Source organism: Gallus gallus, chromosome 3, assembly GCF_016699485.2.
Source record: "Gallus gallus isolate bGalGal1 chromosome 3, bGalGal1.mat.broiler.GRCg7b, whole genome shotgun sequence".
Classification (NCBI taxonomy): domain Eukaryota; kingdom Metazoa; phylum Chordata; class Aves; order Galliformes; family Phasianidae; genus Gallus; species Gallus gallus.
Window position 1 is genome coordinate 33,663,393 of NC_052534.1, and position 21,177 is coordinate 33,684,569.

Sequence of the window (21,177 nt, forward strand, 5' to 3'; positions counted from 1 at the left end):
GCCTTAAAAAAAAAAAACCTCTTTAATTTCTGCATAATTTCTCTTAGGTTTGCATGGTTATTTCTGTTTGCTTGTCTAAGTAATGAAAAACGAAGGAAGACAATTAATAGTTAAAAAAGACTGGTAGTGATATTCTGTTACAAATATAGGATTTTAACTTTTTAATTCTTTGACCTTCAGATGGCCCTTTCACACCTTAGGTACGCCATGTCCCCTCACACAATGTGTTTTTCGTTGATCCTTTACAATGTGATGCTAGAAGCAATTCTGCCTTAGTATGATTTGCAATGTTCTCAACATGCCAAAACCCATTCTTTTGGGAATTAAAACATATTGAGGGGGAAAGGAGGAAGACAAGACATTTTGATTCATTGTACAGCAAATGTGTACAACGTACATTAGGTGCTTACTGTTGCATCAATAATAGTGGCACAAAGAGATTTATTATAGGAAATCACAAGGAAAATATGACTGAAGAATATAGAAGACCAGAGTTATTTGTAAGGTAACTTTAAAACAAATATATGTCAGGAGAGTAATTGGTAAAGCTTCTGTTCATGACTCTCTAATGTGAAATGAGACACCATGTTCCCTATGCTGGCACCAACCTGCACAATGAATTTACAAGGTGTAATGCAATAGCCTATTCTCACCTATGTGTAATAGCAACAAAGCTGGGAAATAGTGTTTTAGCCTTTGGGAAAGCAATTAGGTGAATTTGCTTTGAGGATTCACACTGGATAGCCTCAGGTCATCTTGAATGTTCTTGTTTTTTGCTTCCAGCTTTTTAGGGTTCTTGTGCTTTAAGCCATCTACAGTTTCCCTACCTCCACTGCTGTAGGTATTGATTTCAGGGAGACAGGCCAGTCCTGCTGTAAGTAATTGGCACTTAACATGCTGTATATTTACTGTTTCATAGCATCTTGTGCTGTTAGTGTTATACAAAATTAATGTGTAATTAATCTCATCCAGTCTGTTTTGATAGTAGATAGCAATTGAGAACAACTGAAAAAATTTTGTGTTCTGGACAAAACAGTGAATTTATTGAGACTGACAATTCTGTGCAAATGATCCGGATAAAACTGAGACAAAGCAGATTTGTTTTCTGTTGAGTACTGTCCCCTAGTTCATATTTCTTTCAATAAACTATCTAAACTACTGTGTAGCTCTGTTTTTACAGCAGCTGTTATTGGAGCTCTCCTTGGCCAAGGCAAGGGCTTTGTGCTCTACTTGGGCTCAGTAGCTGCAATGCGATTCATTAGTATGTGCACTTACAATTGAACTAATTGCTGAACAAAATAAACAGCAGGGTATTGACTCAAATTGCAGTTTGCACATTTAAAAAGTGAATATTGGCAAAACAGGATTATCTTATTTTTGTAAATACAGACCAGCTTAGAAATGTTAGTAGTGCTGTTGGATTTACAATTTACACTTAGCTGCGGAGTGATTTGATTAATTTTTCATGTGTATTAAATAAATCCCACTATACAAAACACTTAACGTAGGCTTAAGACTGTTAGCTTTATGGAGTTTTCCAATTAATACAGTTAATGAAATCAGAATTGAAGTAAAAGTCTGACTTTCAAAAATGAACCACAATGAAACACACCAAAACCCCACATTAACCTGAGTAGCTGAACTGGATTTGGGATAAAGGTAGACTCTGTGAATGAAACTTCAAAGTACGCTCAGCAGGGAATTTCTATTTTAGGATGGACCAAAATTAATTGCAGGGGAGTTGGACTACATGGCCTTCAGAGGTCCCTTCCAATTCGAAGGATTCTGTGATTCTAAAATGAGCCATTTTTAAAGCTGAAAATATCTTGTAGAAATCTTTACTTGGTTTCAAGTGTCAAGTGGCTAATAAAAAGTGTCTTTGTGCTAACTTGTAGGGGAGCAAATACCCTTGAAAAAGATATTTATCCTTTTGGAACTTACCTTGAAAAATGTTATCCTTCAAGGAGGTATGTGGGCAGAGCAAGAAGTTCTGAACAGAACAGTAGAAGAATTGGAATTTCCAGTTTGTAGAAAATGTTGAAGATGAAAAATTTCAGGTGCATAGTGTCAAATTTTAGAATTTCCTCTTACGTCTTAGGCCAGTTGTAGCTGCTTGCTTTCACTTCTAACACTTAGAAAAAAAAGAAATATTAGGGCTGGAATAAAATGTAGGGCTGGAAAAGATCCTTTGGGCTGATCTTTATGACTGGATTCTCATTTTGGGATCATATAATAGTCAAAAGACCTATTATATGTATGTTATATGTAGGCCTTTTGATTTGAAATGTGTTTTTGAGTTGGACCTCATGTACTTTTGCCCCTTCTCAGCACTTCTCTGCTGCAGCTCCTTTCTCAACTGCTTATGCCTATTTTGCCTGATTTCCCAGTGCTGTTTTCTATCAGTGTTAGTCTGATTGGTGTCCCTCCAAACATACAGAGTGACCACATCTGCTTTTCCTCATAATTGCTGTTGTGGTCTCCTGGCACTGTTTATTAATTTGGTGCATCATACAGTTTGGGGACAAGTGATGTAGATGATAATCCCTGATAAGTGGGACACTTCAGGCAGAATTCAGAATGTGCCATTATGAAAAACTATTGAAATGGCTTCGTTTAATGTCTATCTGTGCAGCCTGCTGCAGGGAGCCTGCTTTAGCAGGGGGATTGGACTTGATGAGGTCCCTTCCAACCCCTACAATTCTGTGATTCTGTGATTTAATTTAAATAAATAAATAAAAATCCCACTTTTAATTTTTTTGAGCTCTAGTCTTTACTTGCTTCCCTTCTTAGTAAGTGCACTAATCTGCAAGCCACGCTCATATTTTTTGATTCTGCAGAGGATTAGAGGAGGGAAGCCTTCATTTCTGAAGCACTGACTTAGGATATTGCAGAGGGTTAGAGGGACACTTTGCAGACAGGGACAGTGCATCTCATTGCATGAAAGGATGCACATGACTATTTTGGTAAAACAGCTCATCTAAAAACCATGTGAAACATTGCAGGCAAATGGAGGTGGTCTTTGCTGGTACCCTGAGCCAGCAGGAGGTAATACTGGGACTGTGTGAAGTGAAACACAGCAATGCAGTGGCATTTTGCCTGCTAGTGGCTCAGGCAGGTAGGCTCTCACTCTGCTACCAGCAAACAGGTCTGTGTTCCAGTATGTTCTGAGATGTATGTGCTCTAACTTTTTTTGCTTAGATAAAAGTTGAGGAATTGTAGTTGGAATAAATTGGGACTGAATGAGAGCCACTGGTTTGGGAGGAGGTAAAAGGAAAGATTTTGTTTTTGAGTTCCTAAATGCAGTGAAGTCTGGAGGAGGAGTGTTGGGCACTGCTCTGCTGTATTTATTTGTCTTCCCTTGCTTCCTTCTGGGAGTGTTTGTTTCTAACAGGGAAAAAATCTGTTGGAAAAACTGGAAGCACTTCTCTGACAGGGAGGGAGCAGGGTCAGACCAGGTGACCATACCTCTGCACAGCAGTGTCTGTACTCATGCCATTTATGGGATATAAAATCCCTGTCTGAAAGCCAGGACATGGGGAGTTCAGAGCCGTGACGCCAAGATAAGCCCACCAATAAGTATCATTAAAGACTGACTTTAAAAGTAGGTTTCTCCAGGGTCACAGGTTTAATAGTTACGTGTAGTTCTGTAATTTCTGTTTGTTGTCTGAATAGTAAAAAGAAATACTGTTGAATCTTGTCATACTTGATGCATTTGGAGCTTTGCTTCTTCCCTGGTCAGCTGGGAAGAAGCGAGCAGCAGTCCCTGTTCCAGCACCCCTCCTGCAGAGGGGTCCCACCAGTTTCTTCTTGGCATCAGCTTCTGCCAAGCACTGCTTAGAAGAGAGCATCTGCTCTCAGCGTTGTTCTTACAGGGAAATACATCCCTGAGAAATGTGGCATATTATGCTGGGTGGTGCTGTGTATTTTGTCTCATTAGAGCTTTATTGGTTGGGTAAGCTATTAATCATTTTGGTGTCACATTCAGCATACTTGATATTCTGTGCAGAATTTATGTAAGGAATGAAAATCGACAGATAAAGGCTTGTTCCAAGGAACAATTTTAGTTTAAGCAGTAGAAAAATGCCCATGTAATTATATTGCAGTGAATGACATCTGGACATTTACAAGTGTGACCTTGTTTCTTCTTGAGAAGAATATTTCTATTGAACAGTAGATTCTTGGCTTTTATTTGTCAGACAGCATGTGACACTAACTATATTTGGATTAATGCCTTCTTGGTGTCATTTTTTTTTCCCCTTTCTCGAGTTATGGGTATAGGAAATGAAATCACAAATCTCTCATGCAACTGAAAGAAGTAAAAAATACCATTTATTTATTATATGTAAGTGAAAGGCAGGGGAAAACCCACGATAAAACAGAATGAGTGCTACTGATGCTGAAGCCTGGCCTCCTGAAATGTTTTTCCTGATAAACGCAGCTTCAAAAAGAAATAAAATAGCACAGTGACCCCTTTAATCTTTATAACTAGAACGTCAGTGTCTGTAGCTGTGATGTGGACTTGCACATATCACAGATGTTCCCTCTGCTTTTATTGCTGAATGTATAATTGCTTTGTATTAGACATGTTATCATTTCCAATGTGGCAGTAATCTCATAGAAGCTGGTTTTCTTGAGTTTCATTTTTTGTTTTCTTCACTGCATTATCTGTGAGAGAAGTCACCTTCAGAAGCTCTTGGTTATTCTCAATTCTTATCACTATAACAGTTGTTTATTGTGTTCTGTTTTTTCAATTTGCTTATAAAAATCTCTGAAAAATTGCTCAGTGTCTTCAGATCTATGCTGTGAATATATGTATATATTAACAATGTAAAGATGTACTGTATTAATGAGATGAGCTTGGAGATTTTGTAAAGTATGAACAGAATTTTGGGCTTAGAAAGCCAGAAGTTAGGGAAAAAAAGGTGGTCAGACATTGTCTCTGTCTTCCAGCATGAGTTTCTCTTTGCTGTAGACTCGTTGTCTGTCTTTCATACTAACTTGGGAGAAAAAAAGAAGAAAGGAAAAAAGGCGTATTTCAACATACAGGGAGTTTCCCTCCCTCCCCTTGTCATTCCAACCCTTCACTGGCGTAGCAGTTTTTCTCCTTATCAGAGTTTTCTCCTTATCAGAGTGGCAAGTGGTCCATGAAACAAAATTGCAGGTTCAGGTAGTACACGCAACTGTAATACTCCTTTTTTCCTTTTTGGTAAATTTTGGTTATGGCAACCACTCCTGATCTCTGCAGTTTGGAGATACCATTGTCAGTCCTGCCGGCCATGGGTGTTAGCATCCAACAAGGTGGAGTATCTTTGGGGGCAGTATATGCCACGTGGGAAACTTAACTATTGCTGTAGAGCAGAGCAGCTGTGTTTCGGTGATGTGGATGGGCTCCAAAGGGCTCTGTGTTCTTGATTTCTGGGTAAACTCTTGCCTAGAGTGTTGTGTGGGTTGGCAGAATTGGGATAGCGGAAGGAATTGTAGCACCCTTTCTAATCTTGAGAGGTAGGGAACCCCCTATCTTCTTTCCACAGTGAAGCAATGTATGTATAAAGGATTGTGTGTGTGTGTGTATATATATATATATATATATATATGTATATATTATGTACATAATGATAACATGAAGTTTTGCTTTCTCTTCCATTTATTTATTTTTAAATTGATAGAAAGAAGCTTGGCTGGACCACAAACGGGAGTGCAAGTGCCTTCAGAACGTCAAGCCTAATTTTCCTCCAGACTCTGTCAGACTTGCTGGCAGGATTGTTTTTAAGCTAGTAAGTGACATACTTTTAGATATATTCAGTGTAATAGTTTCAGGTTAATACTTTTTCACTCTACATTTTTAATGTAATTAAGAGCTAGAGAGCTGAAGTGACTGGGATTGCTGAACAAAATTGAACTGCATATCGCATTAAAATATTACTGATTAATTTGCAGAAGTGTGAAAAGGTTCAAGAGAGACTGAAATGGACATAATTAAGCTCAAGAGGTCTGTTTATGAAGGTCTTATTCCTATGGCTGTCGTAGCATCCTGAACTTATTTCTGCCTAGAGGGAAAGCACAGAACACACTGTTTTTTGTTTGATACTATCAAAGTTATTGGTGCATCCATTAACTTCAGTGGGAATGTCTTTTTGTTTTTTTAATATATATGAGTGGTAAAGAGAGGCACACACTGTTAGCCCGTTCTTTAAAGTGCACCATATCATCCTTTTAATGTTGGGTTCTCTTAATCTCAATTAGCTGTTCCTTTCCTAAAATTTTCTTGCAAGTTGTGGGTTTTGATGTTCCCACGGCTTGATTAATTTACACAGACTAAATTTTCTGTTAAATCAATATGACTGAGATTGTAAATCTTTTTTTTTTCTTTTTTTTTTTTCTGACCCTGCCATGATACTGTCTTTCTTGAATAAAAATGTATTCATTTGTTGGGGTCTGAATGATAAAATGTAATTTAATATCTTCATTTATACATTGTTGGGAACAGCGTGTGCATGATGCTTTGTAAAGGGCAAATATGTACCTAGCAATGCAGTGCATTAATTATAGTCTCATGAAATCGGAGACTACTAACCTCATAAATTGCTTTCAATTACAGTATGAAGGGCCAAAGTAAATTACTAAGGGCAAACTGCCAAAGTCGAGAAAATATACTAGTAGAAAGTGTCATAACATCAGAAATTAAGTAGTATTTTATGATAGTTTACAGAAGGTATAGATTGACCAGATTTATGTTGTTGCAGTTACCCTTACCTAATTATCTTACAGGCATATCACATTGAATAATCAATTTTGTAGAGTGTTTTCAAGATAAAACATGCTGTGTAAGTGTTAATTATCTGTTTTTCTCTACAGCTTAGGCAATCAGCGTGCCTTTCTGAGAGACTCTACTCTTTTAAAGATCTTCAGTCAAGTAAGTAATTGCCAGCCATATTGCAGGTAGTGCTTCCACTCTCTGTTTTACAGAACGGCCTTCCTATCTTACAGCAGCTTGCCTTCTGAAAGTTCACTAATGTAGAATAATAAAATATGTCAGGAAAGTCTAAACTAAAGGTGAAACTGACAGTGTTTAAACCTCTGTGGGAAAGAATTCGATGTTCAGAGATTGATGGGGGGAAAAAAAAAACATGTATTGTTCAAGCAAAATTTCCACCTTATTTAGCCTTAATATTTTTCCTCATTTTGCAGTGTACGTTTTGCTGATGCAGCTTTTAAAGTTAACTGAATATCTTCCTTTTTACATACCGTTTCAGTACAGAAAAATTTTATTAGTGGTTTTATTATTATTTTAAAAATAGTACTATTGTTTACAGCTTCAAAATAACTTCCAGAAAAAGTAAATACATCTAAAATGTAGACGTGATACATGTTTGCTTTGAACATGACTTTTCACTGGAGAAAAAACAGTTTTGTGCTTCCAGAAGTTTCAGCTGCTTGGGTAGGAAAGGAGGTTCATTAAAATCTCTCAGTAAAGCTGATATCGATATAGGAAACTTTTTTCCTAGATTTTGCAGTACCTTGAAGTTTGAAGAATTACAGGGGAGGAAATACATTCTTAGTTGAATCCTTTGTATTGTTTGAAGGGATTTTGTAGAAAATAGCATAAAAGTATTTATCATCTCAAATTTTTTAGTGTTATTCAGAGGTTTGGATTTAATACAACTTGAACTGTCTGTATTGTTTTTCATTTAGAATGATCCAAAATAGTGCTGTGGTATGATGGGACAACTTGTAGTTACTGTCATACTTTTAACAGATAATTCTGTTATTTCGTGACATTTCTTCCTGTTTACTGCACAATTTACGGATCACATTGATAAAGATTTGAGATATGGTTACCTTCAGTATTGGTAGAATGCATTTGAAAGTCATTTTTTTCACTAAAGATCTAAGTTTATAGGGAAAAGAATATGATTTAATCCTCTGAGGCAAACAGCTTCTCAGGATGCATCTGTATGACACAATATTGTTTCAACACTCTAATCTTTTCAAAGTCCAGAAGATCTGAAAGTTGTCACTACTATGTCCCAGTCTCTTTAAAGTATTACTTTTTCAGTGTTACTTGGTATAGTTGGATGATTTCCAGTGTGGATGACCTGTATGCTTTTATTCAGTTTATGTTCCATCTGATTAAATAGGAGGTGTGTCTGTGTGTACGGTGACTTTCACTAGTTCTGGTTTATTATACAGTTTGTTACTTGCATGGTTTTCCTGGCTTCCTGGGTGCTAAGGTGGTTCAAATGATGTAGTTGTCAACTTTGCTTACACTTAACTAGACTCAGCATGCATACAAGTGTTTGTGTGTGGTGCAATTGGAAGATTTTTTGCTACTTTACTCATATTTGTGTCAGAGCTGTCAGGGCTGTGCAATTAAATGCTTGATTTAGGAAACTTTCCACAAGCCTTCTGTAGCATTTTTTTTTTCCCCACACCCCAGTTCTTACCATTAAAAATGTTTCTTAGAAACATTTAAGACTTAGAAAAACACAATTAAAACATTCATGCATTTTTATTTCACTGTTTTTTTTTTGTTTGTTTGTTTTTGTTTTTTTGCCTTGGTTTCATGAGGAGTTGTGAAAATCAGGTCTTGGTTGTTTGCCACTAAAGATCCCATGGGACTTTTTGCAGAGATCATTAGCTCTAATGCCCTGAACAGAGTCCAGCTTGAATAATTTGCATTCTGTTCCTGTCTCTCAGAATTCTTCCTGATGTTCCAGTTGGATTTGCTATTCTTTTTCATATCTGCCCTAAACCAGTGTCCATTTATGCTGTGTTGCTTAGATTACTGTTCTGTATTCTAGAAGTATTTTTATTTGCTAATAGCAAAGCAGATCATACCTGCCTCTTTATCATAATCCTTTTTGCAGTGTGCGTTATATAGTTTAAAATAAATAACATAAAGAATGTTCAAAACTCACTGCTCTCTTGAAATAACACATTTGAAAGAAAAAGCCTCTTCAGTGCCAAAGGAATATTGCACAGGAAGCACAAGTGTATGTTTATGACTTAAAAAACAAACAAACAAACAAACAAAAAACCTTGAGTTTTCCAGTCATCCAAAAGCTTCCTACTTTACTTGAAGACCCAGTCCAGATAGACAGGGTGCTTTTCTATACCGGAGGTTTTGCTGTGTTGGAAAGTGCAGGACATACATCTACATTTCTGTCCTTGTACATTCATTCAGGCTTGCAAGATCGCCCTCAAATGTCCACGCTGTTAAGATGCAGAGAAGTAGTTATAAAAAAAAAAACAAATCCTTCAGTTACATAGTCTTTGTGCCAGTTAACATGGAGCTTATCTCTGTGTTCCTTTGGATGAGTGACACAGGCTTTCTAAGGAGCTGAATCTGAGTACTGTGGGAGAGCTTGCCTGTCCTTCCTGACCCTGGTGGAGATCAGTCTTAGGCCACCCATAATATCTGGGCCCCCTGCCTGCTCAGTGTGTGGCTGACTAAGCCCAGGCATGGCTTTTAGACAGCAGTGCCTGAATCCTAGAATGGGGTCTTGGGGGGGAGCAGGTGTTGAAGAAGGGGTTAACTTATATTGGAACAGAAAACAAATATTTTATAATTGCACTGTGTAGCATGAAGATGTGTACTTCTGCTCTAATACGGTGTGTTGGTAGGATTGCATCTTTCAGCTAACTAGGATGTGTCTCAGTGGCTCCAAATGAGTTTTCAGGTAATGAGTCCCATTCCAGACTGGAAGGAAATGTTTGCTGTTGTGTGCCAGCTGATTCCTTTGGAAGGCATCTGGCTGGTAGATAGCCATGGCTCATTCTAGCAAACAAGTCAGCACACAGTGCTCTGCCAGAAGGGATTGATGGGAGATCATGAAAGCAGATCACTAGTGTGTTGTGTGTAAAGTGGAAGCTCCGTCATAGCCACTTTCACTGTACTCTGGCATCAGGTGTGACACTCGTGTCATATGCTGAGGACTGCCCCATTCTGCCAGCCCTTGTAAATTCAGTTACTGAACACCAGTGTAGAGTGAATAAATGTGTCTTCAGGGCACCTGGTGTTTTACATTTTAAGATAAATTTGGATCATGGTTGTAACGTGGAAACGTGGCTTTCGCTGGGTGCATCTGCTCAGTGCTGCTTTAGAGGTTCTGCTTATTTTCAGCTATCACAGCTCATGAGGTTGAAGTCTGGCTTGGGACTTCAGCTGTGGGCTTGCCAGATCAGGATGGTGATACTGTGTGTGTTTCCCAGGCTTATGGCCTAATGAGTCCTATGATTAAATTCTTGACTCGCAGTGTGGCTTTCCGTGTGGAATTCAGAGCCCTCAGCTCCATTTAAAAAAAATATTTGGCTACCATTTACTTATCTGAAACTCTGCAATCCTAGGAATATGGATTCAGGATGCTCACACTGACCTGGCCTTCATCCTTCACCAACTCTAGCACTGAACTTTGTGCTAAAGGTCTCTATCAAACTTTTCGCAGTTTTCTTTTTGCTTGAAGATCTGACCTTTCCCACTCTAGCAGCTGTTTTGCAGAACTGTGGTGCACTTGAGGTCAAACTTCTCGCAGTAACTGCTTCTCAGTACCTACACTGTACCAGACAAGTGCCTTCAAAACTTTTCATAAAGCTGCTGTGTACATTAAGGTGTTTGCTACAGGTCTTTGCAGTGACCCTGCTGCAAGCTAACGGAGCATCTTCAAGGACTGCATGACTGCTTTGGGAATAGGCAGTGCAAAAGAATGAAGAAGGCTGTATGTGAAGACACTGCATTGCTTGGATGCATATCAACAGAACAGCCTGAACCTTCAAGTTCAGGGTTGCTGGATGTGATAGAACACAGAAGTCTGAGAACTGTAACATTAGGGGGCTGTTTAATCAAGCCCAGTGACATCTGCTTTAACTGCATCCTCTTGTTAAGTGAGTCACAGGAGGTAGCTCTGAAGAGAATCCTAAGTCCTTCTTCCATGAGACCAGCAGGCTTGGATCTCTAGTATGGGGAAGAACTTCTCTTAGTGAAAGGTTATTTCTGTTCTCAATAAAGATAAATGTTTAAAATGTAATAACAATTCACTATTATGCAGAGATGAAGTTGATTATGCACAGTTATCCTCTTAGCCTTTTGTTATGGCTGATTCTTGAACCTGTTCATCTTCACATTCTCCATTTAGGTGTTTGCTTTGTGCTAACTGGCAGGAAAAAAGAAATGTGAAGAAGTTAGTAAGACACTGAACTTATCAGGGCAGCTGAGTTTCACTTTCCATGTTATCACTGACCTGATTCATGGGTGGTCACTTCATTAGAAAACACAGTGCTGTATTTCTTTCAGGATTCATATCGCAAAGCATGAATAATGTTGCTTTGTTATTTAATATAGGAATGATATTTGCTTAATACTCCTTATCCATTCTGTTTAGCAGCTGCTGTGTACAAAACTCCCTCTGTCTCTAAAATACTTCTTGTCTGCCATAATAAAAGTGTTTCTGATGCATCTGTGGAGAATATAGTCTAAAAATAAGCTCTTCTGCAAGGATGAAGAAGCTGCTGTATATCCTGTTAAACTAATTTTTAATGGTACAAACCTAGATGCCTCTTTTTTTTTTATAACCGATGACTTACATCTGCTTATGCATCTGCTTTATCTATTGGCTTTTGATCTTTAACTTACCATTTTCTTTATACCATTTGGTGGTAGCAAAGTGATAAACTCTTCTTTGTGTTGATAGATAGTTGTCAGAATAAAAAAAAACAAAAAAGACAAATGTTTGCCCTCTGCCAAGATTTATACTGAAACTGGAAATGTCTAGACAGTGTAACTGCCATTGTACATTTTCAAGATGTTGGTGAAAGATTCTGTTTACACCTTGGTGTACTTTTCCTTTCCCTTTAAGATGCTGAACAACTAAGTGAAGAAATGAAAGAGGGCCTGGGGCACCTTGCACATACCTTACAACTGTATCTGAGAGCAGAGATCCAGGATGCATCTCACTTGCCACCTGCAATTGACTTTTTTCAGATCTTCACAAAAGTAAGTATTAAAATGTGATTACTTGACAACTCATAAATTATCCCTTCTTTGTGTTCTTGATTTGAGCAGGAGTTCAGTGGATGCATCCAGAATGTGATATATAACCTTGCAGAATCAAACTGTTTTTTTTTTCTTTTCAGTCACTATTTAAGAAAAAGCACAGGTTTATATAATAATAACACTTCAAAGTGAAAGTAGCATCCTGTGGGTTCTTTTTCTTTTCCCTTTTCAAATTATCATGTTAATGCTCTTGGGGAAAAAAAACAACAAGCACACTGAACTAAAAAACTTTCAAAACAATTGAATAAATCAACCTGTGTAATTTTTCTAATGGTAAATAAGAGCATATAGCATCACTCATTGTTCTAGAAATTTTCTGCAAAATCCTTTGTGTTATGTTTCTAGATAGGCTTCAGTCTGTTTTGTCACTTAGTAATATGTGCTAATGGGTGTTTATGAGAGTGGTGTATCCCACAAAGTGCTTTCTTGAGGGTCATGTCGATCGTCTGTTCTAAAATGCTACATGATAAAGTATTTGAAATTCATTTGCACAATATGCAAAATGTTTCATTACTAAATAAATATAATTGTTTTTCCCTTATTGCTTTCATTTTAGAAGATTTAACTTGAGCAGTACAAATAGAAGTATGTCGTACAGAGAATGCTCATAGTTTTAACTCGAGTAACTTTTTAAGAATTTCTTACTGTTAAATTCTAGCATAAGATTTCTCATAACTCATGCACACTTTAGTAGTTAGTACTTTGTTATGAAAGAATCAAACTCTTTTTATGTTTTACTTCTAGTTAAAATAAGAGAGCCTCTTCTAATGAAATTTAAAAAATGCAGGTTGTTTGATCTGTTTGCATGCTAGTGGAATCTGCTTTTGCTGTGGGTAATAGGAGTATTACAGCCAACAGGATTGTTTATCTGGAATTTTTATTAGTGATTGGACTGCTACAATTTAAACTCTCAGTTTTCCTTGAAAAAATGTGCAGGCTGAACTATACTTACTCATAGGGAAAAAAAAAAAACATGGAAGAACTACTCTCTAGTCAGACTGTTTTACTGTCTTAGCTTGGCATATCTGATTTGCCAGATGAATTTCATATGGAATGCGTGCTTTGTGTTAACTGGTTTAGAGAATTTGTACAGATAAAGATAATGCTGGATATCAGATAGTTATCCTTGCTTAACTGGTTCAAGCTGAGTTGCAGCTTGTAAGAATTTGTTTATAGATATTGTTGCCCCCTGGTTAACAATAAGCTTAGAATACTGGCCATGATTCTTTCATTGATTTCTTTTAGATTGTTATTGAATGTGTGAGATGAAATACAATGAGTGATGCTTTGGTAGACTCTCATGAAGATGATAATCACATTGTTATGACCTGTGATAAGCGGTGGTAATTTCAGCTCGTTATTAAGCTTTTTTTGCATAGAAATTGATGGAAATTTATTTTTTATCAGTGAAACTGTGTTAGATTGAAGTGAGCCAACCAAGATACAGTGCAGAGAAAGTATGAGTTCTGCGCTTTTCCCTCAACCCATCTGTGAGTTGTTTGTCTGTGTTCTGGCTCTGGACTGTGCTTGACCTCTCCCCACATTTATTCTGCCCACCAGCCCAACTACAGCTTTTTCCCATCAAAAGAAGTTGCAGATTTGTTCTCTGGAACAAGGCAAACTCAGCAGAACTGTTTCATGCAGAGAGAGACAGGGCTGCACAATGGGGGGGGGGAGGGGAGTTTTACAACTCTTCCTTTTTAATGAACGATTAGCTCACAACTTCACACACATTCTCAACCATAGGAGAGACATTTGAATTTGGACAATGTGTTGACTTTATGGAAGCAGTGTGAGGAATGCTCAGTATGTTGGAGCACTGGTGGAAAAAATATCTAAACTTTAAAAAGTTTTGATGTGCATGCATGCACAAGCATCTGCCTGTGTTGCACCTCCTTCCTTGTACTTTACTCAAGCAATGCAAGAGAAGATCAAGGGCAGAGTAAAAGGTAGGACTTCCTAGCTCCAAATGCTGTTAACTGGGGAATGAAGAATGATTAGTTAATGTAGACAGCATTTGTCCCATTATGTGATAACAAAGATGTTTTTAACTCAATGTATTCCATATTCTGACTGGAAGTTATTGAATGTACTGTAAAGCACCAAGTTTTCAAGTTGTTGCTTCTTCCTTTTTAAATTCTATAAATTCAGAGGTGATCAAGTGATTAAAGTCCTTTCCTTTCCTTCTTTCTTTGCTCATGTATTTGTCAGCCTGTGTGACAATTTTCCCTAAAAAAGGGAAAAGGGAAGGCAAATGACACAGACCTACCATGGCCACAGTTACTACATATTGCTAATTAAAAAAAAAAAAAAAAAAAAGTGGCATATGGAAAGGAAGAGTCTGACTAAACAGGTGAATTTGTTGGGAGGAAGGAGCTATTGACTAAATATAACCATGTTCCATACCTGCAAGTAAAGTGAGCATCTTGCTTGAATTCCTGTCAGGCACAATGCCTTTGGAGACCTCTAATGTCAATGTCTAATTTTCAGTGTGGTAATTTACAGCTGTCCCAGTCTGATTGTCAGATGAGTGTTGCATTATATTTTATATATCCAACTTCTATAGAATGTTTCTTGGGAGATAAGCTGAGTGTCACTCAAAAAAAAAAAAAAACTTTTTTTTTTCTTTATCCCCCCCTCTCCTTCCCCTTCTTCCCAAGCTAAGTAGGGATTAGAATTGTAAAGTCTCTGATAAAAGACTGATGTGGTCTCTTCCCTGTAGCGTAACTCTCAAAAAAGACCAGCTGTGATGACTACTCTGTGTGGTCGTAAAGAAATACATGATTCCAAGATGTAATCTTGTTTTCCCAACCTCTTCCAACATTCCTTTCAAGTTCAGTAGGTGCCTATTTTATTACTGAACTTTTTTTGGGTTACTTTTTTCATTGCATGCCACAAAATAACCCCCCATCAAAGGTCATTTTTATTCTATTTGGTGCTGGATCCTCAAGAAAGAAAATAAGCAGACATCCAGACGAGAGAAAATCCATCCTGCAGTGAGATGACAAAATTCCAGATAGTTATTGGAAGCTCTCCAACCTGATTTAGGTTAAAGGAGTTTTTTGGAGTCTCTTTTTAAAGAGTCCTCAGTTTCTGCTGTCCACTGTTATTGTCTTTGTGGAAAATTAATTGTAGTTTTATTCACTTGTGATGTTCAGTAGGCAGAGCCCCCTTGAGTGCAATCTTGTGAAAAATCAAAGAAAATTCTGCTATTGCTTTAAGTGGGGACAGAATGTCAGCCCAGTGTATTGTTAGTTCCTGTGGAAAATATCAACTGAAATGGATGGGAATGTGTTTCAGGAGGGTAATGTACTTTTCCTTTTTAGAGTTCTCTGCTGTTCTTACTAGACAATTTGCTCTTGTATCAACTGTTGTTGAAGATAGATTTTTTTTTTTTTTTTTTTTTTTTCCATTCTTGCTATTTGATCACTCTTTGGAAGCTCCAGTGTATTTAATGTGCTGTTTATCAAGGTTGTGGCTGTCTTTAAATTCTGATCCTCAGTATTAAACAGACTTATCTACAGTTAATTACATGATAAGCTTTTAACTCCACTGAGACTCATTCAAACGTCAAGATAAATTTTTGACACCATGGTTTTATGGTCTAATGGTGTTTCCATAACCTTGAGATAAAATCAGTCCTTGTTTTTGTTAGTTCTTCAGCCTTCGCTTACACATGTGCAAGGAGGTAGCCTGGAATCCTATGAGACACTTAATGGATAAAGAATCTTTTTTTTTTTTTTAATGTGTTTATAGTTCTTTTCATAGTAATGGACAGAACCACACAAACTTTTTAAGATGCTGAATGAAATCTGTCCATAGCATGTTGTCTGTAAAACAGAGTGACTCCACTGAATGAAATCAAGTCTGAGACAAGCTTTTTATTTTTGTGACCAAGTGCAGATTTGGTGTTTTGCACAAAATAACATCTTCTAATGCTATCTCACAGTTGACTCTTTATAAACATTTTTAAAGTGTCTGAAAATTTTTATCAAGTAATAAGAAAAAGGTGAGATTTTGGTGTTGGATAAAATGGGTAGCCATTTTAAAGGTTTTGTAACTTCAGATCCTCACAGGTATGTAAACAGTAAGATAAGATACATGCAACCACTGTCCTGAAATAGCAGTTTGACAAAATCCAGACGCATTTAATGGACTACAATGTGACAAACTTCTACAGCAGTTCAGTAATTGTAGAACAGAACGTTGTTGGAAAAAAAAAAGAAAAAAAGGTTTCTGTACGTTGATGAATGAGTTGATAAACTTTTGAGAAAGGGACAGCTGGGCTCAAGATCCTCACAAAGCCCACAGAGCAATCTCCCTTGTCTTTCTATTGTACAAAAATTCTTACACATAAGCAGCTTTCTGGGCTGTGTGTTAACTGCATGTGGGTTGATAACGATTAGAGGAAGAAGTTCTATCTTTCTGAAATTATTTCCTAGTGGTTATAATCTTGCTAATTCTTTTTTCTTACAAACAGATTCTACTCTTAAAGTAAATGAGCTGTGTATGGGAACTGTTAACTCATAGCCTGAACCAGTGATTGAACACCTGGTGAAAGGGTGTGACCAGCTTTGGGAGCACAGGTGTGAGCAATTCACTTGTGTGACCACCTGTGCGGACCCAGGTCCACCCTTCCTTTATGTCATTTAAGGGCTGGCAACCAAAGGGGAAGCATCTCTACTTGGAGACTGCGTCCTTTTGGAGTTTCTAGGGAGTCCTGATCCTCAGAAAGGGTAAGCTATTCCTTCGTTATTACTGGACTGTGACCACTACTGTTCTTGGGTGATCCAAAAAGCTCCTTTCCTCCAGCTCACTGGAGGGATTGTATGCCTTGATGCAGATCAGCTGAGTATGCCTCTTTATGCACAAGATGTGCTGCCCTCACACTCTTCTCAGACGTTGTTATTTCATTTTTTTAGATTCATTTAGAATGGATACAAATCAGTGATGCAGTAACAACAGGTCTGTGAGGACAGACCTAGAAGTCTAGGATAGAATGGGAAAGAGAATTGGTGTCTGTTTATATTGGTAACATATATGCAACTTTTATATATCAGACTGTTTTTTCTAGTTTAATTTTTTGAAATTTATTAAGTTGGAATTAAAGTGAAGTAGACATTCAACTTTGCTGTGTATGTTTAAGCTGTTGGTGCAATTAATTCTGTGTTTGGCTTAAGAAGAAGTAAGGGGCCACTGTGAGGTGCAGATCCCTCAAGAGACAAAGTGCCCTGCTCTCTTCAAAATCTGTTTAGTCATCCTATAAAAGTTTAAGCTTATTTTATTCGTGCACGTAAGTTTTCAGTACTTGTTTTGTATTCCACTTATTGTTTTTGAAAGTTTCTTTTCAACATAGAGGATGTTACTATCCCTTAAGGGAATTTTGGTATTGCATCTGTGTAGGCAGAAGAGAACTGGGAATTCACTAGTGTCACTTGATCTTTATAAAGCCTGCATTCTAGTTTATGATGATTTGGGTTTAATTGTCTCATGGTGATACAACTGCAAAAAATATGTTGGATCTTTGCATTGCTTTCTGAGATCTTACAGGCATCAGGTACATCAGTTTTCTGAGCAGGCCTTTGTAAACAAGATGCATCTGCTTGATCCAGATTCTTACCAGTACAGTCAGCATCTTACTCTTCATTAGGATTAATTGTTTTAGTAGTATGTCAACAGAGAAATGAAAGTTATTTGTATCAAGAAAGGAAATATTGGGATAAAGTTAAGAGTAAAGCTGTGAGTGAAGAGTTGTTAAAGGTGCACAGGTGTAGACAGATTGCTTTCTGACGCCATGTTTGCTAATCTAAGTAGCATTGGATGCATTTGTTCAGCTTTCGTATGATTAGGAGGTCACGGAGTTCTTTTTCTGGAGATGATAAAAGCAAATGCATGTTTATCCACCTTTTGCTCTTTGTGTAGTTCACATCTTTTGTGCATTGCTACTGTTTCATGTGAAACTGTGGGCTTATGTTAAAACTGAGGTCCAGGCCAGTGCTAGCACATTTATTTTTAGGTGTGGCACAGGAAACTGTTTTGCAAAAGCCTTTTCATGTTGTTAGTTCATCTTTTTTATTATAACTTCCAATGTCATGTGATCTCCAGAAATGATTATACCTGAAACAGAGTTTAAGCTTAGACACTCAACAGGCAATTACATTTACTTCAATCTTCTTGGCTCTTTCTATTTTCAGTTTTTCAGAGTTGGAGCAGTGTGTTCCTGCTCACTGAGCTGTATCAGAACCTCTTTCTCTGACTATTGTCATCTTTAAGTCTCTTACAAGAGATTTGTGATTAGCTTATCTAAGATACTATGGATTCACTTTTTTTTGTTGGTAAAGTTTTGTTCGGTGGGAATATGAGCATGGTGTGTCCTCTCTCCCCTCTTCTCTGTGTGTGGTTTTAAGCCATTGGAAGCACTTACAGCTGCTAAGAACCACCTTTTGATCATCAGAAAAGTTGTGCTCAGTTACTGCCCAAATAATTTCAGGAAAATTTTTCTGTAATCATTTTCCAGTGTATTCCACCAGTGCATAACAAACTCATTCTGATAAACTTTTATTTCTTTTCAGAGGGCATTAATTATCACTTTCCTAATGTATGCCGTTGTTTCTTAGGAGCTGTTTTATCTAGCAAGCAGGGAATAATCTAAGGTCACTGTCTGCTTTTGCAGTAGAAGAAACCAAAGGAAATGGAAAACTCTAAATATATTTGAGGAGGCTAAGCACTAGTTAATGCAGCATAACTAACAACCAAGTTTTATTTGAATATTGGGTTTAATTGTTTACATACTTCAGTGTTTTAAACTCACTTCTTGTGATTCAGAAACTGAGACACGGTGCTCCCCCTGGCTATTTGGGCTGTGCTGCAGGAGCCTGGGCAAGCTGCTGTCAGCTGATGGCAGGGCTGTTTGATCCCCTGACTAGAGAGCTGACATGAGGACAGGACTACAGAAAGAAGTCCATGATGTAGGCTCATTTCTGGCACAGTTTTCTCTTAACTCATATGGGGGAAGATGATATCTCGTTTTGTATAGGGGGAAAAATACAGGAAGTTATTCAATGGTGAAGAAATGTAGGGAGGCTTCTTGGGGCTATTTAAGCATTCCCTAGTTTTGGTCTTGAAAGGTCATGGGGTTGTCTGCTTGGTATCCCTTGTTCTCCGATCAATTCAGCTACTACTGAAATAGTAGGAGTAAGTAGAAAATCTGATGTGACCTTCCTGCTTTTCCTCTGCCCGTGATTTTGCTATGTCTATTAGAAGGCAATAACGCTTCATGCTTGCATAGTGCTTCCAGTAAGGCTCAAGACAAAATTCCAATTGATCTAGCAGTGAGTCTTCATGGTTTTCTTGAGTAGAAGACTAACAGTCTTTCTAAGGAAGAAGACTAATATAGAAAGGTTTGTCTTTTCAGAAGAGACCTATAGAACAATGAGAACTAAATCCTGTCACAGGCTGTAGCAGGCTGTGATGCCTGCTTTAATAGAGTAGCACTACATAAACAGAATGACAGCAGGAGCAGCAACAGCTATAAGTAGGAGTCTATATCTTAGGCTGTATCACCCAGTGTTACAGAAATAGTTTCTTACAGCTGCTAATATTGTCAGTTTGGTTACAGCAGGTAGTCTTTCTCTAACTGAGGACTGCAGAGGAAGTAGAAACCACTATGCATCAACTTCAGAAGCAATGATGAAAATAAAAATTAAAGAAAAAAAAACAGTAAAAATGTGAGTAAAATAAGAAATGTTTCAGCAGTACTCCAGAGTGAGAGTGATAAACAGCCTGAGGACACTCCTCTCTCTCTGTTTTGCTACATAAAAACCACATCTTCATGGGAAGTGACTTTTGTCTAACATGCCTTCTCAGGTTTGATTATTTCCTGTTACTTTCCTATTGAGTTATGATTGGAGGAGATATTTTTTCCATAGCAATTATTGCAATTTTTATTCACAATAGTTGCATCTGAGAGCAATTGGATATTGTACCAGAGCATGAAACATGGCTTTAACCATCCTATTTGATTTGAAATTAGAGCAACATAGTTACAGTTAAAATATTAACTTTCACTAACAAAGCTTGGTGCTGTGAAACCATATAATTACAATACTTCAGACTGAGCTTGCGGTGTAATTTGTGTTCTCTCATCTAATTGTTGATTGCATCTTCCATTTTACGGGTTATATCTAGTATGGTAAACACCAGGTGAAGAAACCATAGTAGAAGAGTTAAAGTATATTATACTGTCTGTGTGGAATTTGTAACAACTTGGTTTTGTATGGTAGAAGAGAAAACTGCTGGAGAAGAGGAGAAGACTATTTTTAAGGATTTTTTTTTTCCAGTCCTAAAAAGCAAAAGCTTCTATAAAAGTTACTGACTTGAGTAGATGCTGAGGGGAGAGTGGGGGTGTTGGGGGGGGAAGTGTGTATGCATCTTATTCAGTTGACTGTTTTCTGTTAAGCTGAAGTTGGAAGTATTGAGAGAGAAAAGAGTCTAGAAAGCAAAATGACAGGATAGAATAATGTATTTTACATCTCAATTTTGTCTTCCTCTCTCTGGTTTAGTTTTAGAGCTGTGATAATTCTCTTCACAAATGAGAAAGGATCCAGGTGGCCAGGGATTTAATTACCATTACTTTGCCTAATTTTGCTTAGAGAATATTCACAAAACATAAGACTTGAAGAGTTAATGGTTTCTGACATGTGATATACATTGGTCTCTTTTCTGATGTTCTTATGGAAGGGAACTGGAAACAGTAAAGAGGGGGAAAAAATCAACACAACAACAAAAAGCATACTTCAGTGGTTGTGCACTGGAATACATGCACAAAATATGTGGGGTGAAGCACCTTCTGTGTTTATAAAAAGCCAGCATGAACGAGGTCATGGGCACATTTAGTAAAGATTTGATTACTAAATGAAAAACATTTACATTCTCTATCAGCAGTTTTAAAAGCCTTTAATTGAGGAGGATAAGCCTGATAACTGCTTGTAAAGCTGTTGGCAGCAAACTGTTCTATCCTTGTCTTTAGGATGACCTGCAGTGGGGTTGCTTAAAGCTTTTTTGCTTGTTTGTTTTGGCTGTGAGCAATGCTGGTATTCTGTGTGGTGGGATTATTAATCAGCTCCAAG

At 37.5% G+C, this 21,177-nt stretch overlaps 1 protein-coding gene across 3 annotated transcripts in view; it reads left to right on the forward strand.

Annotated features, from left to right (window-relative positions):
• SMYD3 (SET and MYND domain containing 3) overlaps positions 1-21,177 on the forward strand; it is a 364,192-nt gene that overhangs the window by 36,331 nt on the left and 306,684 nt on the right. For all 3 annotated transcript variants that reach the window (XM_015283995.4, XM_025149272.3, XM_040698515.2), the window contains exons 3-5: positions 5,667-5,774; positions 6,856-6,913; positions 11,853-11,989. In XM_015283995.4, coding sequence (XP_015139481.4) covers positions 5,667-5,774; positions 6,856-6,913; positions 11,853-11,989 — 303 coding nt within the window. The remainder of the gene's footprint in view (positions 1-5,666; positions 5,775-6,855; positions 6,914-11,852; positions 11,990-21,177) is intronic.